General features: G+C 39.0%; 1 protein-coding gene across 2 annotated transcripts in view; it reads right to left on the bottom strand.

The window, feature by feature from the left end:
• The window catches only part of NRP1 (neuropilin 1), a 113181-nt gene that overhangs the window by 49807 nt on the left and 43723 nt on the right, over positions 1–19651 (bottom strand). For both annotated transcript variants that reach the window (XM_066551649.1, XM_066551657.1), the window contains exons 3-6: positions 17252–17433; positions 12586–12813; positions 4911–5066; positions 2019–2185 (exon numbers count right to left, since the gene is read on the bottom strand). In XM_066551649.1, the coding sequence (XP_066407746.1) occupies positions 2019–2185; positions 4911–5066; positions 12586–12813; positions 17252–17433 (733 nt within the window). The remainder of the gene's footprint in view (positions 1–2018; positions 2186–4910; positions 5067–12585; positions 12814–17251; positions 17434–19651) is intronic.

Here is a 19651-nt window from a genome sequence, read left to right as displayed (position 1 = left end):
ATTCCTGCCAACAGGACACAGCTACAGCCTAATTGCTCTGTGATGAAATCTGCCTTGGGGATGCTGGTCCCTCCACACAGGCCCTGGGAGCAAACGAGATGTCCAAGGGACTGCTCAGGGAAATGGCTCCTGCTGCTCTTTCCAGACCAGGAGCTGCGTGAAGAAGATGAGAACTGTGGCATGAGCAGCACAGCATGCAAATAACCACCAGCTTCTGGGCAGATGTGGTAGCTGAAGGCAGCAAAAAGCTGCTAAAAATTATGCTCAGTGGTTTTTTCAGCCCCTGAGCACCCTGGTTTATGGCAGGAGGAAAAGGAGGCTGAGAAATTCATGTGCAGGGGGCCTGAGGTACCCTGAGCTGCTTTAAGCATAAAACCTGGAGTAGTCTGAATTCTGTTATGTGTCTATTATTAAAGAAGTTTATGGTCAAAAGAAGTCCTTTGAAACTTTTTCTCAGAAAGATCTAGTTCTAAGTGAAAGGATTAAGATATATAGATATATAGGCAATATATAGGTACGTAGTTATCACAACTTAATAAAGTTAATAAGCACACAGAACACATGAATGAGATTTGACTAACTCTCTTGTTTTGATTATCTGGTCATAAATGTGCAAGTGACAGCAGAAAAGAAGGAAACAAAGGAAAAGTGGCGGCCCTGCGACCAGATGAAACACATGGAATTTGATTCCGATGCATTCCACCCTTTTTCCATGTGCATTCCATGGCTTGCAAGTGGCAATGATTAATAACAAGCCTTGCACTTAGATAAGGTTGAGGAGATTTTAGTGTTTATTCCTAAATAATGAAAAAGTATCAACAGATATTTTTTTTTTGCCTCTCTGAAGTCTGATTAGGTCCATTGTACTCAATTGCCAGGAGCTCAGGATGCACAGGGGCCCCCAGGCAGGACACCTGAGAGGCCCCTTGTGTGCCAGGGATCAGAAATGAAAGACTTCCCCCTCTTTCTTCCCTTTTCTAACTATTACTCAACACGTTTTTGAGCTTTCTTGCAGACATCAAACCTCACAGGAAACATCAGTGTGAACACTTGTATGAAAGGCTAATAAGGCATTGTTTTCATATGTCAGTTAGTAATTTCCTATAGAAAATAACAGAAGTAGGAGGAATGTCTCAAAGCTATGAAAAAGTTTTCAATATTAGTAATATAATATGCTTAAGCATTTCTCTTAGCTTTTGCCAACAGAAATATATTCTAGGTTTCAGGTAAGTATTGTAAGTCAACTTAAAATTGAGGAAAATCAATGGTTTTTCACATAATTATATTAATACTTCCCTGCTCGTATAGTTTTTTGTACACAGTAATTGATATGAATAATCTGAACCTGTTCAAGAGTTATGTACCATTCAGCTATGTACCTGATGATATTTAACAAACAAGTCCAAAGAGACTGACTGAACTCAAGGACTCTCTTCATGGTAACAAATGTTTGCAGGATTTCTCCTGTGCTAGCAGAGCAAAGCCAGGGCAGCCCATCTTGGTAATGAATGTTGTGTTTAAGGATGTGGAAGAATAGCCACCAGACAGAGACCATTGAGCTCATTCTGTGAGTAACACATTCTAGAAGGGACATAGGTCTTCTGAGGTGAAATCTGAGTGCATGAAAACACCACATTGTATTAATGCTTAACTGTAATCAGCTAGAGACATAGCACACGCTCAGTTTACTGGGACATTCCTCTTTAAGTGCATGTTAAACTAATATTGACTTTTCCACTAAACCAAAATCTCCGTTATTTGTGCCCAGAAGACTGAAAAAACAATAGATGTGGGAAGTAGAAGAATTAATCTTCCTGACCTTTTCTTTTTCTATGCCTTTGGGAGTAAGTCTTTTTTTGTCTGTCTAATGGGGAATATGAGTTATTCCCTTGCAACAATTCTTAAATTATGTAGAAGTACTTCACTGTGTTATTATTTTTTCTTTCTTTTGCATTCTTCACATCCAATAAACTCCACAGAGTATTATTAATAACATCTTTAAAATGTTATCTTTTTACCTGTATCCATTCTCTGATAGAATCTTCCCCTGGGGTCCATCCATTCTCAGGGTAATTTAGCCGGGCCCTTTCTGAAGACCAGATAGCGCTGTACTGGGAGGAGACAGTGATCTGATCAGAGTGAATCTCTCCTGACTCCATGCCTAGTGGTTCCATGCACTGGAAATCTGAAGAAAAATAAATTACCATCATTATTATGGTCAGCTTTTTGATTTAGACTTTGAATAATAAGAACATTTACCTGCTTTGAATATGAATATCTAAAGAATTTATTGTTATGTGACTTTGAATACTTTAGCAACTTTAAGTGAGGCAGTGTTGGGCTTATGGTGTCATTCTTAATACTGCCATTTGAGTTGCCATGGCAATTCCTGCAATAATAATGCTATACAAATATTTTAGCCCAGTATTGTGGCCATTTCAGTGCAGGACAATAGAACTGTCTATCCTAGGCTAGCACAGACACTCCTGTGGATTCATAATATAGAACAATCTATGTTCACCTCAAAATTATGCAAAAACCCAGAAAAGACAAATTAGACTATTTTATGAAATAATTTGATTTTAAAACTATTTACTTCAGTACAAAAAATATAAAATGCTTAAAACATTTATTAAAATTTTATCCATTCTCTTTGGATTCTGGACACTGGAATGAAATAGATCAACAAAATTTGAATTCAGGCCACAAAATTATTGACCTAAGGAAATTACCAGCTCTTCTGTAATGTGGTGCATTGTAAATGAGTTGATCATCTCCATTCAATCTCTTTTTGTTTACACAAAAATTACCAAGGTAATTTAGAATCAATTGACTTCCTAATCACTATGGTGAGTTCAAAGGTTGGTAGGGCAGAGTGACTCAATTCTTCTCTCAGTCTTTAAAAATAAAGGCTCCAACCCCTACTAAGGGAAGAGAAGCCACGAGCTTCAGACAGATCCTCACACCCAGGTGCTCCTGGGCCTTCATGTCAGTACAAGGGCACCCCAGTACAAGGGCAAGAGAAAAAACCCCATGTGCCCATGCTTCTGTTCAAGGACTTCACACTATAAAATAGAATTAATTCCTTTATTAGAAATTAAGCTAACATAACTCTGTGAAATTGAGTTGGATATATGTTGGATATATGCTCCTTTTTATTGCACCTTCTCTGGAGCTGATGTGTCTCTAATAGGGGTGGGTGCTGAGCTGAAAGCTTCAACAGCCATGAGTTGGAAAATTGAGCTTTAAATATACAAAGTTTTGTGTTTTCAATGAAAATTAAAGTATTGTGGGAAAAAACCCCAAAAAACAACTTAAATCTTTTATCAGAGATCCAAAAATTTACATTTGGTAACATTCTCAGAGTATTTTACAGGAGCTGTAGAGGGGGTTTCCCATAACTCAATCATACCAACAGCATTTCCTGTGGAATAGGACCCTCTCTTCCAGTTCTGTGCTGCTTCAATGTATTAGGTACACGGTCAAGTACTGAAGCTGAACTACAGCAGGGTAAGACTCAAAGGAAAGGAACTTCTGCATGAAAGCTACAGGAAAGCCATAAGGCACTACAGAGAATGCAAAACATGATAGGGGGAGTAATACCAAAATACCTAAAAAGTGTCTGATTTGATCCAGACACATTGGATTTCCCTGTAGGCTACTGAGAGGGACAAGTAGCTCCTGGGGATACCTCACATGCCTGGGATAATTAGGTTGGGCTGTCCTCTGGAGGTGACCAGACAGCACAAAGAGTAAGGGTGGCTGAAATTAAACGAGAGAATTTGCTTCTCTGTCTAAGTCTGCAGCATATAAAATGCTTCCTCTTGTCATCCAAAAGGGTTTTCATACACACCAACTTCTGTTCTGCTGTCCTGTGTTTAAAAGCTGAAGGCATCTTGGCATAGCAGATATTATTAATTCTGATTTCAGAGTGATGGTGCATCTACAGCCTGGGTAGGGTGACTGTGGAGGAGGGGGACATGGGGAACACAAATTGTTTGTGCCGGTTATGAAGGGATGGGAGTAGCACCTACATAAGGAGAAACCAAACTAGCTGAAGGTACAATGCTTTCCATCCACAGAGGCTGTGAGTCCCCCATTCCCTCTTCCTGCCTACATGTGTGTAAGAAAGCTGTTAAAAAGGCTTGGAGTGGAGGAGAGATGGGGAGTTACAGCTAAATTTTCAGTTTACTCATTTTTCTTTTGTCCCTTTTTTCATTAAACAAGTACATCAAATCTGTATGAATCTGCTCAAAACTCAGTAAAGACACAGAAAGGAGAGGGAGTTTGATATAAAGTGTTTGTTTTATCACTGAGGAAAGCAATGAAATCTGCAAGGACATGGTGTAACACAGCGTGTTATTTTCCTGTTTCCCTCACTTCATTTCATTCTCTGTCCAAAGGGTAAGGATGAAAAGGAGTCAACTGAGAAAAAAATACAAAACACAGAACAAAGCTTAGCTAGCTTATGAAATGGTTTAACAAGAGCACATATATTAAATGGGTTCTTTTTATTCAAGAAATCGATCATCAAAGCTTATTCCATGTAATAAAAGAAGGCTTTGGATAGTGCATTCATTGTTCATGTTTCATTGTTTTAATGCAAGTGTTCAATTGCTCTGCATTCCTGCGTTTCCTTGGTCAGCACAGTTTTTCACAATAATTATCCCAACTTCCTGGCAATACAGTGGAATAAAACTGCAAGGAGAATTCTGCTTCTTGCACTTCTTTTCAAAGGGCAGCTGTTCTTTAAAAAAAAAAGAAAAGAAAAAAAAGAAAAACAGAACCAATCTTTCTCTACCCTCTTATTTATTTAAGGTTTCTTTAAAGCTTCAGACAACACCTGGTGTGCAAGAAGACATAACAGAGAGCATTTTCCAAGAAGCTCTGCGGGATAGATAAATACTGACCTTCTGAGACACTGCTCTGTGACACACTGTAGTTTGCTGAGAAGCCCTCCTTTGCTATTGCACTGTCAGTGTAGAATACCATTGAAAGGATCCCCGTTGAAGAGCGGACACGTCCTGGGTTGTTTTGCCCACAATAACGCCCGATGTGTGGGCCAACTGCAAAGAAACAGGATACAATAGTAAACTGCCAGGGCTGCTCTGACAATAGGTGCCACTACAATATCCTCCCAAAGACAGTCCCTCAGCAGGAAACGGTCAACCTCTGTAACAGCTCAAAATAACAATGCCATCAATAATTCAGCGATGAACAATAAATTGTTTATCCTACCCTGGCAATCATACTTCTAAAATGCTCTGGATAGCACTCCATGAACCTCTGAAAATGTACAGACCCAGGATTTAGAAAAGTGTCCTTCAAAGTGTGCAGAGAGGGCAGCGATGCACAAAACTACTCATACAAAGCACCACAAGTATTTTCCAAAGTGTGATTGAAGCACCAATTTATGACAAGAGCAACTGAATGGCCTGATTTGCCAACCTAGTACACAAGATGCTGTGTACTAGGAGTTCAAACTGTGCCTTCCAGGTTTTATGCTCTATAGAGCAGATGATCTGTTAATTTCATTTCAAACTTTGAAAAAACATTTTTGACTCATATTGAGGCTATGACCAATGACTCTTCATCCCCCTTTATTTAGGCTTTCAAAACCCCATAGCTCTTTTGCCCATATCATCAATATTAAGGAATATTGAAAAAGAATTTGAGAGTGAAATCTTAATCCTTTCAAAAGAGCAAGAATTTCTTAAGTATATCTTCATGTCACAGAATACACACACATACACAGTTACATGATCTCTCTTCATGTTAATACTGTATAAACCAGATTTTGGTATTTTTCAACATTTCCTGGGCAGTGAGATAATCTTTTTCCTTAATTAAGCTACTCAATTCACAACCAACATATGTGGCCTTCTAGCACTTGAGCATTCCCTACAGATAGGTCCCTAGGCTGTGGAATGGTGGTACATCTGTGCTTACAAACAATAAGAGAAGATAATGCTAAAACCCACCCATGGAGCCAATCATGAAAATAATCATGAGGCGTCATTCTAATGCTTACACCACTGGCTTTCCAGGCTTAAATTAACACCTTGTCATTTCTCTAGGAAGTCCATTACACTTTCAGTTTAAAATGTAAAATGTTTAGATATCCTAATTATTCACAGTTCAAAGAAAATCTGCAGCTAACATAATTTTCTAGTCCTTTATTGGCATTTTCCAACAAGTAAAACAGCTCCAGCTTGGAATAACTTAATACTTACTTATGTAAGCTACACATTTCTGTAAGGCCCTAGAGTTGCCAGAAAGAGGGAGCTCAGATGTTATAGCTCTTGTTGCCAGCATGTGCTTTTCTATCCATATTCTGGCCACAGTAACTCTTCTGTTGCCTTGGCAATCCCATGGCATTTGAAATACCTGCCAATTCAGACTTTTTCCATTAAGGTTGTTCCATGAAGCATTGATAAAATGAAACATCCTATAGAGGATATGAATTGAATTCTTCCTCATCCTAGAAATCATTAAAGCTTCATGGTTTTATTTTTCAGAGAGAGAAATTTGTTTAGACTATTACCATTAATGGCTTTTTAAAAACATAAAATAATGCCCCCACATTCCAGGTGCTGCAGGTTTTTGGTTTTGTGTTTGCTTTTGTTTTCTTTTGCATTTTCTGTGTGCAAACAGCTCTGATCCTGCTCTTTCTCAGAATGGCTTTCAAGATTATAGCTGCTGATGGTGCTCTGAGCTGCAAGAATGTAAGGAGGATAAGGCTACCATGTTATGGTGCTCTGAGCCTCCCTCCTCCCATTTCCTGCAGGGAAGCCTCTTTGAAAGGGCAAACAGAAGAGAACTTTGTTTAAAGCAGACAGGCTTCAAGATTCCCCATGACTCACTGGTTTATAATTTTTAAGACATATTTAGTGATTATGCATTTGAGTCTTCAAGAGATTGGCCCTGCCATCACAGTACTATTCCCTTTGCCAGCTATGTGGATGCAAGTGCCAAAAAAGTGCAGAATATGACACAAAGAGGTATTGAATTTTTTGTGCAACGTGTAAACCTTAGCCTGCTGAGCTAATACGATATTGATCTGAGCACAACTGGATGAAATAGAAATTCTCCTTCTTCCATAAATAGCTAACACAAAGTTCCTCCCTTCCATCCTTTTTTTCCATTTAAGCCTTGAAAACTTTTGAATGACAATAAATTATCAAATATTTCATGTGTCACCACATCAAATAAATGCTGTGAAAGAAACCCATCTGAGGAATCATTCGGAGGGTGAGACTGCTGTCTGTTTAGGTGGACCATGCCACTGGTTATGTTTTACCATCTTCCTGACAATTCCTTAGGAAATGAGATGGGATTTCATATTAGACTGTATAGAGTTCTAAATGGGAATTCTGGGGCAAAAGGTGCTGAAAAGTCACTAGGCCAGCCACTAACTGTGGACCCTCCTGTTGCTATGACAGCACCCCTCAGTAAGGGCTACTCCAAATGTCACTTGGATTATGTCCTCACTCATGGATGCTTCTACACTCCCTGCAGAACAAAGGCATTGCAGTGAGCCAGCCACCTCATCTGGCTGCCCATGCTGTAGCAACTTCTGAGACCTTGGCTTCTCTTTTCACTGACACAGCATTATACAGTGGAAATCTGAGTAACTTTCTGGTTAACAGATGGAGGGACAACTAAGAAATCTATTTTGCATGCATTTCCCAAAATGCAGAATCTAATTCTATAGCTGGGATAAATCCTTGATTATTCTTAATAAGTATTTTGGAAGGTTTACAGATCAGAGTGCAGAATATATAGTAAGTGGCTGGTGGTTTAAGACTAAACAGAAACCTTATCCTAACTGATTCTTCTTTTCTTTACCATTGTTTGCCCTTCTGCACAAAGAATATTGATATGAGGAAATTCTGAATATTACTGAAATACACTTTTACCTATCTAGCTGAAATATTAGCTTTTGGAATTAGGTTTAAGAACCCCCCCCCCCAAAAAAAAAACCAAAAGCAAGGAAAAAAGGTGTATCAGACTTCTAAAATAGTAAAACAAATGTTATGTTAACTAGCCATGTATTTAAAGTTGTTTTTTATAAGCTTCCATGTATGTTGTGAACAGTATTTTCACATCACTATAATTTTTATTGAAAAATATTTGCACACAATTTAGGATGCTGAGGAAGAAACAACCAAAAAATTAATTCCATCCTCACATTCCAGTAGTCAACCACACTGAGCTTGTGTATGCTCTTAGATCTTAATGGTTTCTCACAAGAGTGTAGAAAGCAACCACAACAGGAGAAACACACTTAGATTAATAGCAACCTTCATTTGCACTGATGTTAATGACTGCAGTAAAGCATTCTGCTTTGCTCTGTAATTCAGTGGAAGCTCTTGTGGTATTGACTGAAGCAGCAATGCTTAGGCTGTGGTTCTCAAACCATATGTAAACTTCTTTAAATTACGTTTGAGCTCTAGTAGACAGCCTATAGAGCTTCAAAGAGAGCTGCATGATGAATATGTGCAATTCATCACTAAAGCTAGGCCTCCTCTTGAGTGGGCTATTTTTCTTCAAAGTCATCAAGGGAGTATTCTCAGCAGATGCTGGCTGAGATATATCTGTGCCTTGGGCAAAGATATTTTTGGTATCTACTTTATTCATGCAAAATCATATCTTTCTGTTCTGAGATCTACTCACTCTCCTGCTCTAAATCCACCTGTTATCTCTTTCAAACCATGGTCCCTTTTCTGTACAATATTTGCAACAAGCACCTGTAGTTCTCAGATATTCCTCAACAGGGTTTTTTTCACGAAACAAAATGCCAGGTTTGAGACTTTCCTGAATGCCTAGCATTCCCCTCTTGAAACAGCAAAACACTTACACCACTGTTTAACTTCAGTCCTGGAAGGGTCCTTGGTGAATTCCTTTTGAGGGCAATCTAACTTCACATGCTTCAAAGATAAGCATGCATTTTGTAGAATCAAGTAGCAAATACTCAGCACTTGCCAGCTTCAATCCACTGAAAGGACAGCCAGGTAGGCTGAGGACTGCATGATTGTGACAGAGCATTTCAGGATTTATGTCTTTTTGAATGACTGTTACAGTTGCTGTCAAATTCTCTAACAGAAAATTGTTTTCCATCAGTGAAATAGAAATTATGTAGAAGTAAAATGTAAATGTAAGCTTACTGACTTTGACATATCCTTTTAAACATCATTGTGAAAATTTGTTTAAAAGAACATTTCTCTTCTCTACTTTTTTGCTTTTTTGGGGGGGGAAGGAAAGAAAAAATAATCACAGCTGTATAAAACAGCAAATTTATTTCCTGCTGTTCTCTAGGGACTATAGCTTAATAAATTCTATAGTGAAAACATTTTCTACTTATGTTGGGTTTCATCTGCTCTAACTTAGGCATCTGAAGTTTACATCTGACTTAGGGATTCATAGCTTTCATTATAGTCAGTGAGACAAGACACTCCAGAGGTCTTCTAACCATGTCCTAAAGTAGATGTTGAGACAGGACAGGGTGGGATGCTGTTCCCTGCTGGGAACAGAGGGATAGCTGTGCCTGGCTCAAATAAATGCTCATGCCTATTTTCCAGAGATGCATGTTCAGGGGGCTGTCCACCTAATTCTGCTGTAGTTGAGACAACAACTATTTTCCAAAAAACTGTTCTCTCTCTCCTATTACAATACTGCCATCATTCCAGGAAACCACAGCTGTGATGCTGTGGAGCAGGGGATGTGAACTGAGGGATAAACATTTTTTTCATATATTAAAAAAACACTGTCACATTTCTATCAATGCAATAGCAGCTTTAACACAACTGGGCATGTGAGCAGCAATGCATTACAACAAAGAAAAATAACTTCCTTTTCTAAACAGAGTGGGCCAGGGGACACCCTCTGGACCTGCAGCCAGTCACAGGGACTGCTCCTGGGACCAGACCAAAAGAGTGACACAACCTGCCCCTATGGGGCTCTTACTGGCTGGCCATGTCCAGCTTGCCTGTTGAGAATGATCCCTGGCTTTCACTGTCCTCCAAATCATGCTTAGGAATTTCTTGGGAAAGTGCAAATTGATGTGTGCTAAAACTGTGCAAGGGAGTACACCAGCAAATTAGAAGTGCACACAAGCATATTAGTTAATATCAGTTAATGCAGAATACTTTTGCACAGGCTAAAGGGAAATGGACAAAAGGCTCAAAGACTCACCCTGGGTGAGTCTCCCTCCATCAAAGGGAGCCATACTGTATAATTTACCACTGTGCAGAAATTTACTATTTTCATGTGGATACAAGTTAGATTTATTTTTCCTCAGATACTCTCTCTATATATTCTCCAGCATACAGACATTCTCTATCTTCAGTTCATGGCCAGGTTGTACCAGTGGTTTCCTGTGCCAGCTTTGCTCTTCAGCTGAAATAGTTCTCCCTCCCAGGGATTCATCCTGACATGCATTTATAGAAAAGCAATCACATTCCCTCTTTCTTTGTAGTGTTAAGTTAAACAAGAGAGACTGACTGCTGGCTGAGGATCATCCTACAGTGAAATGATGCAGCAAACATTTTTCCTACAACATTTTTGCTGCAACCTCCAACAGTTTATATCAAAGAAAACATTTTTTCCAGCCTACAATTTCTGTTGAATATTTACAAGTAAACATGCAAGTACCCTTAGTGGATGTCAGGATCATTTTCAGTGCAGAGAGTTTGTGAGACAGTTTGCAGAAGGCTGATAATGCCTGTTGATAATTGGTCTTCAGTATGGCTCAGCCACTTTTTTGAACCAGGAAATTACTGCTTTGAAACCCTCCACATTGACAATAATGCATTTCTTTTTGGTTATATTACACATAAATTGATTTACTGGATCATCTTTTCAAATATCATTTTAAACCCAAGCTCTACAGGACAGATTTGGCCTATATACAAATAAACCTATTATTAAACGTTCCAGACATCATTATTGTACTATTAAAATATTGTTTTTCTAATTGAAGCATTAAATACTAAATAGTCTTTTAGCTACTGTTATGGGTCTTTCTTCACTCATTATTGAAGTGGACTGAAAAGAGCCATGATAAACCCATTAAGCATAAAATATGAAGAGAAAAGCACAAATATATGCTAAAAGACATATATTTCCTGCAGCATCAATGGAAGCTTTAAGCAAAATTATATTGGGGATTTATTTAGGAAAACAGTCAAGTTTTAATACATTATTAAAGTGTATTCCTTAAGTTATGTTTTCATTTAAATCAAATATTAATGTAGGATTAGCAGTTTGTAGAAACTGCCACTGCTGTTCATAAAACAAACCGAAAAAATCTATTAATATGGGTTATCACACTAGTGGAAAACTGAAATAGTTGTAATTAGTGCCCTATACAAACAACATAAATCTTCAGTCACTGAATTTTGCTACAAATTAAAAATTAAGAAGAAAAAGGACAGTTTCAAGATGCTTCTCTTTATCAGCTTATGCCAAACACAGAAACAGTGAAAAAGGCATCACTAAATCAGCTTTACATAGCTGTTTCCACACAGCTCATATAGGCATTTGGGCACCCTAAAGGCTGGGCATTCAGCTTGAACAATCCCTTATAGGCTGGAGCTGCAGCCTTTGGCTCCGGCCCCTTGGAGAGTTGATACATGGCTGCCCTGCCTAGGGGAGATTTGGATCTTGCGGACCCAAGATTGTACATGAAAATCATAGAGAAATCATGTAGCTATTTTATTTGTCAGACTCAGTGTAAAACAGGGGTATGGGGTTGGGCAGAAGGTGAAATGAGGGCTCTCTGGCTCCATAGGGTTAGCTAATATCTAGCTATGCACTTAGTGAATGTGCACAAGGTCAAGTGTGGTCAACAACTAAATGGAAAATTACTGAGATGGCAGAGACATTCCACAAGGGTACCCAACACACCCACCCTGACAAATGAGGCCATCTAATCAGAGATTATAAATTAACAAATTAAGATAAAACCTTTGGATTTGCTTAAAGTGTTGGAAGAGAGATCACTATAATGGAGGAACCCTGCAGTGCCCAGTCACTGAAGTCACCTGAATGAATAACTCAGTGACTGTTTACTGACCTGGGTAATTGTTTAGTCACTATGATTTCAACTGCATGGACACCACATTTTCTCTGGCAAAAAGATTCTCTGCTTTGGCAGCTGGTCTGTAACACAATTCCTCTGCAAGTCAGAGGGTCAGTACCTGAAGTCCAGTTTCTGCAATTTGTTGGAAATGTCTGGACTATACTCTTGGGTTAGCTGTGAAAATTTGAGGACTCATTATAAGACTTCACATTAATTTATTTTAGTGTAGGAGGTTCATCACATATTACCACTGAACACAGATGTTTCTGCTAAGCCAACTGTTAAAACTGAACATATTTCATTAAAAAAAAAATCATTCACACTATGATATGCTTTACTGAATGAATTTACAGAGCATTTTCTCCATTTCTTTTTAATTCAACTCACTTCACATAAATCAAGCAAGGATCTCTCTAGCATGACAGTTTAAAAAATGGGACTATGCCTTCTGCCCGCCACTACATAGTAATGGTTATGCATATTACAGTCCATTTTTCTCTTACCATCGGGGAATCCATCCCAGATTTCCAATCGGTCATAGCGACAGAATGCTCCCCCTGGAGTATTTGAATCGGGTTCTAGCTCAAAGCTTTCAAATTCCAGTACAATCTCTGACATCTTTGGTGCAAAGATAATGTAAGTGCATTCAAGGCTATTGGGATATTTTTCAGGGAATCCAGGGGACTTTATCACTCCACTTGATGAAGTAAAGTTTCTGGAACATTCAGGTCCTGTAGGAGAAGGAGAAAAATCAACGGGGTTAACACTGTGCTACTAAGCAAAGCAGTTAGCTGGAAAACAAATTAGGTTGTATTGTCTCTCCAGCAGCAAAGGTGGCTTTTCAATGAAACACCTCATTTTAATCGCCGCATTAATCATTCAGCCAGCTTGTTCCTATTATTGATAGTCAGTCATTTAAAGCCCAATCCACATATACTGTCTGATCTTCAATTTTCAATTTGTATGGAACAATATGAAAACTTGTACCAGCTCTAGAAAAAATTATGACAAATACAAAGTCATGTGGGAACAATGAAAGTGTAAGCTGCAGAAATCTCGACAGAGCCCTAGAGAAATAATTATAGCCCCTTCAAGCTCAAATCTTTAAATCTTATGGCTGACAGGCTTTTATTGGTGAAATAGAACTTTTTACAAAAGCGGGTGAGTGAATTCAGTAGAGGGAGTAGTGGTTTCAGATTCCTGGAGCACTGACTCAGTAACTCTGCCAGATGTGACCTATGCCTCCTTGACAAACTAAATGTGAAAGGTAATTCGTACATGTACTGAGGGTGAGTGACTCATTCTGAGTGGTGTTGACACAGGTGCACCAGTAAAATGTTGCTGTTAGTGTGGGCATGATAAACTGTGTGATTACAGGCAGTGTTGCTAGAAGTCACCTAATGTCAGTGTTGACACACCAGCTTTCCCTGATGTTCCCACCATGGCATAATGGGATGCTCCAAACAGCGCTCTTGGTGGAGCAGGAAACTGGTAGTGAAGATTGGAGGGTATAAAAGGCCAGGTCACTGGATTTGCCTTTGTGAGTACCGGGACAAACTGGAATCCCTCTCTTGTTGATAGATCTCATTTCTCCTTTATTCAGGTCCCTCAGGAATCCTCTCTGTGGATCCCACACCTGCAGACGTACTCAGAAGTCAGCTGCAGGCACTGCCCACACATCTTCCCACAAGGTCTGCCTTTTGACCCTCCAGATTTAATAGAGTGATTTACAGGACTTGGGGCATTGGTGGATATCAGCTGACCTGGGGAGTTTGAGTAGCATGACTCAAATGAAGGTCCTTAGACATGGAGCAGAGGAAGGACACAGGGAGCAGAGCTTGGTTGCAGCAGGCAGGTCTGTGCTGGAGGGTGGCGTGTGTGAGGCCCCAATCTGGATGAGGATGCCCAGCATCCTTAGAGACTGTAGTCAGGAGCCTTAGAGGATTTCCAATGCCTAACACAGATCATTGAAGGAAAACAGTCTGGCTTGTTGCATATATGAATACTCTTATTTCACTATAGAAAATGTTTTCATTGTGAATGTGCCAAACATATTACCCTCCACAGATCTGGCCACCTCCCAGCTAAATTCAGCACTCAAGAGAGAGGTCTGAATGAATTTACTCAGTTCAGGTATCCTTGCCCTTCAACAGACACTGAGAGGAAATTCTTGAACTATCACATCAATATTCAGAACACTTCATGGCATATTTTGGAAGATGTGGATATTGATGCTCATGTAACCTGACCCATTCCAATTTGGGAAATTACATTTTGCCTATAATTAAATCACCCCCTTACACATTAGTTGAATATTCCTCTTCTCTCCCTGTCATTCCCTTGTCTCCTTGTCATGTAGGGGAGGGTTATATTCTGGTTGTTGCTCTTCACTCCCACCAGTAGCTGCTGTTCCAGGATAAAATAGCTTTGCTATGCCATTCATAGTATAAACTGCTCTGTACTCCTCTTGGAATCCAATAAAAGATGCAATATAAAATGTAAGCCAGGATCATTATTGCTTTATTAAATACAGCCAGATCCTGGCTCCAAGTGTGTTCACTCGTCAGGCTCTTACACTCACACATAGTATCTCGATGCCAGCTTGCTTTATTTTAAACATGTTTGAATCAATCTGGTGCAAGAAACAGAAACTGTTTTCAGGGGTGCTTTCTCACTAAAATGCCCTCCAAAGATTTTGACCCTTTACTGACACTGTGAAGCAGCTGCAGGAATTATATCAATACTGAGGCTATGAGGAACTCCATGGGCCAATGTGCATGGAAAACTGGCAGAAAAGGTTCCAGTGGAGATACCAAAAGTAGATACTTCTGAGGTGGAGAAACTACATGTGTACATGTGCATGAAACAAAGGAAGAAATATGAACTGAAGGAAATACAGAGAGGAGGCAACAGAGAGAGCAAAGAAAAAGAGATGACATTGGGGATCATTTAATCTGCTATCTGTGGGTGTCACTGAGCCAAAAAATCATTTGCCTTCTTGGTCGACACTTTCTTTTCTCTCAGTTTACACCATAAATTTAGTTGACTAAAGTTAGGAATGTTGAATGTGAACTGTGTAGATCCTTTCCTGGTGAATACGTCACTCATGCGTCCTAAAATAGAATGTCTGCCCAAGCCAAAATGATGCAAATTTTATGTGGGCTAAGTGTTGGGCAAAATGTTTTAGTCCTGTTTTAGTTTTACAACTTCTTCAGTGTCTCTCTGGCTACGGAGCTGAATGAGAAGTAAAGAGTAATGGGCAAAAATAGATTGTGTGCTGGAATGAAGCTCAGCCTTCAGCTCAGCACCACAGGACCTTGGGCTTGGGATCATTCTTCCCAAGCCCATACCTGGGAAATGATGAGCTAAGTTATGAATATGCTAAACCAGACATACTTGTCTGGTGTGAGCAGCTGAGCTTCACCTTTCACCTGTGCAAAAGGGTGAACTGATTTATTTGGCACAGATATTAAAATGCAAAACTGGTACAGCATATATGCATTTTTTCAGAAGTTAAATAGGGCTGTGTTCCCACAGCAATGATAATTTGTATCCTTTGTGTACACATGGCATTTTCTAACACTGCATGGTGATAACTGTCCTGCCTTAATATACAGTTTATGTGGAATGAACTGGAGTTAAAGTTGCTCTGGGAGCCATAATTTTGCGTTTCCTGACTTCCATGTGTGTAAAATCACATTCATAATGCCATCTTAACATGGTAAATGTGCATCTTTGAGGCATGTAAATGACCACACAAGGAAATAAACACAATGTTCCTGTCAGAGTTCTGAGTTGTCACTACACTGTCAGGAAATAAATAAAACTTTTTTTCTTGAAAGGGTTCAGTTACTAAAATAGATTGTTTCACAGATCATTCTTTCACTTCCTCTTGTGTTTCAGCCTTGTTCTTCATGAAAGATGGTACTGCATATATAAGCACTGAGAAACGTCAGAACACATTTTCAAGAGTTTAGGCTCCAAAGGATATCAAAATAAATAGAGATATTTTTTCAGGAAAGCTTGGTGTCATTTGGATGCTGAATTCTTTCAAAAAATGTGACCCTGAAGGTCAGCAAAAGAATTTCTGGGAGTCAAGAGTGGATTTACAGACAGGGAAGATGGTGAACAAGAGGTCTGTGGCCCCAATTAGCACTGTGCAGAGCAGCAATAGCAATAGAAAAGAGACTTCACTACTGTGTTTCTCCTCATTAACAGTACAGCTGCCACCAAGAGTGTGAGCTGAACACAGCTAAAAATCTGGCTCTGGTTTAGGTGCATAAAAGGGACTTGGACTCGTTCTGAAAATGGGGCACCGACTGGGAGTGGTGTGCATTGGAAATTTGAAGTTTTGAGCTGCTTTTGTGAATATGACCCTAAACATTGATGTTGAAGTCAAATTTTTTTCCTATAAAATGAATGTTGTCTTTTCATACATGATGAGTTTTGGTCCTGTATTCCCCAGGAATGGAATATATGAATTATTACTCTCCATCCAGCTATAGAGAAGATGTATGCCAAAAAGAGTGACCTTACAGCCCTTCTAGCTATTGACTCAGGAAGAGTGTTATAAAAGAGGGAGTGTCTCTGTCTGGTTAATCCTGCACTCTCTGTTTCTCTGTGCCTCATGAAGCTAATTGTGCTCACTGGCACTAATACCTGGCACGAGCATCCAGCAGGTCATGCCTGATCAGTGTGAGCTGCTTCTCCCTTTTACCTCCCAAACATGATTTGTGAAAGCAGCAGCAACATCATCTGCTGCCCACGTGTACTCAGGTCCTTTCCGAGCCCGCAGCCATCTCTTGGGAGCACAGAGCAAAACACTAACCAAAATAACCCAGGGACTCAGAAGGTTGCAGTGCTGTTGAGGCAGTAACATTGTAAATCATACAGTAATTATTAAAAAAAAGGAAAGCAATAAAGCTAATGGTTTTAAGATGGTTGAAACAAACAGCTGACGAAAACTACCATATTTCATGCAGAGGAGTCAACCCTCAGACGCAGCTGACCCACTGGACTCATGATGATTTATACCCACTGAACACACACCCCACCTTGGAATGACTGGGGTAATAAGATTTTCCTTTTCAAGCATTTTCATGCATTTTCCCCATTCCAAAGAATTAAGGTGAACTTTCTGATGCAATGTAAAAATGAATAGTTTCTTACCTCTTTTGAAAACTTCATAACGGATAGAAAATCCTGCTCCATGTGTCTCATAGTCAGAAACAAATTTAATAAAAAGATATGGTCCTGTAGACACTACAGGAGGGGGAGCAATTTTTCCACAGTACTTTCCCCATAAGCGTCCTTCAGCATTATCTCCATCAATCACTTCAACATAATCATACCTGGTAGATAAATGGAAGGAAGAAACTTTTAACTTCCAGGAAAGAAGGAGACCTAATTAATTTAGAAACCATAACACAACATAGATAATCAAGAAAAATGCTAGCTTGCTTGGAAAATGCATTATGCTGAAAGATGTAAGCAAAATGAAATAATTAAAATGGACTACATTATGTCTGTAGACATCATCTGGCAACATGGAACTATTAGGAAGAATGGTGTCCATTATGCTTGCAGACAATGTCAGCTAAAGTAACCAATTAACAAAAAAAAAAAAAAAGGAAATCTCACGAGCACAATTCTGTATTATTAAATTGTGTTCCTTTGTCTGTGTAGTGTTGTTATCAATACATAATGCATAGCATTCTTTTCAAACTGTGAAGTTCTGTTATGAATTCAAAAATGTCTTCTTGGCTGTAGCTCTTTATGAACAATGCTTTGATTTCCATATGCTGTCCTCCAAACATATGTCCACAGAATAATAAATAAATCCCTAAACATTAGATTTTGCTCAAAACTCCATGATGCTGCAGATCAGTGGTAGAAAAATCTGTTCTTTTCCTTATTATCTGGACAAATAGTTTGGAGCACATCACAAAATCCACAAGTCAGTCACAGCACTTGGCTTTTCTCAGACAAAAATTGTTTCAATACAAATCACCTTTGCTTAGGTATTTGAATCAAGAAGTGCACGTTACTACATTTATATTTGTACAGCATGTGATTACTAGACAGACTGGGCTAAAAATCTCAGTGATGATTTACATCAAACCTAAGACTGTATAAGGAAAAGCATGTAATAACCAAATAATGATTGCTAGTAAAAGTTTGTCTGTGAGCAACACTTTAGGGCTCCTCAGCCCTGTCACCAGAGATGCCAGTGTGCCGTGTCTGCTCTGACAGATTTGGTGTTCAAGGGCTGAGGAGAGCAAGCCCAGCAGGCTGGGGGTGCTAAACCAGCCCAAGGAATACAACTGAGAATGAAAGGAGGGAGAACTGCAGGTGCAGAGACAGGTCTGTTCTTAAGTTTTATTAGCAGATGATTTCACTTGACCACAGACAGGAAGGAGGATCAGACCCAATCTGTAGAAGCAGTTTTATCTTCTCCTAGAAAGTGGTGGCTTTTGGAGCTTGGGTTGTGAACTGTGACTCTTTCAGGCAGCAGCAAAAGGCTTTTCCTTGCTGCTGCCTCTGTGTCTCAGCCACGCTGCCCTTTCATTTAACAAGTTGCTGTTAGCCAGACAATCTCATTTACTTTTCATTATCTTACTACGACTGACATTAAAATGTTGCCATTAATTTGTTTAGACCTTTATATTCTACTGTTATGCTTACTGAAATGTTCCAAGCATATTAATATACAAGGAAGAGCTAAAAATGACAGGACAATAAAGTGTGTCTGGCATTTTTAAAGAGATCAAAGGAAAAAAGAATGTCTTCATGATGACCAATGTCATTTTTAACAACTCTGCTCCAAACCATCCAGGGCACATTACTTATGTTTACATGAAGTCCTGTGAGACAGCTGCAAAGATGATATCACTAGTTAAAGTGGACAGCTTAAGGCTCCCTAAATTAAAAATGACATTACCTCATCAGTTAAAATTGTGTGCCAGCTTTGGTGTATATCAAATAGAAAATAAAGCTGACACTGATGGAACTGTAAGCATTAACATATGTGAAATATTGTGCTAACTGCATTTCTTCTTATGCATTTGGTTTTTCTAGTAGCAATTGCTCAGCTCACTAGCTTCACTGTCCCAGTGCAGACTGGTGGAAATACAAAGCGGAAATATGCATTTCTGAGATAATTTTACAGATACTTAAGTAGCCTGTATTTTTTAAAATTTGACTTTTGTTCTTTCTATAATGTCTTTATGATATGTGTATAACAAGACTTGAAAGTAAGGAGAAGAACTGTAAAGAGACTTCAGAATTCTTGGGGTTTTGTCTGGTTTGTTTTTTATTTTCCCTTCTCAAAAATATCTTTAAAAATGCCAGCTCTATGTTCCCTGCAAAACCCATTGAAAGTACTCAGGGATACATGCTACTAGTTTTTATATTTTGGGAAAAAAAAGTATGCTGAGAATTTTTAACAAGGCAACCTTTCTCCAAATAATCAGCTGCTTGTTAAAAAGAAAGAGTAACCACATAAACCCACAGCATCTCAGTGACAGTCTTTGCTCCATTTACCCCATGGTGACATTATTTCACCATTTT

This window comes from Molothrus aeneus, chromosome 1 (genome assembly GCF_037042795.1).
Source record: "Molothrus aeneus isolate 106 chromosome 1, BPBGC_Maene_1.0, whole genome shotgun sequence".
NCBI lineage: Eukaryota > Metazoa > Chordata > Aves > Passeriformes > Icteridae > Molothrus > Molothrus aeneus.
This window is presented reverse-complemented; position numbering and strand designations above follow the sequence as displayed.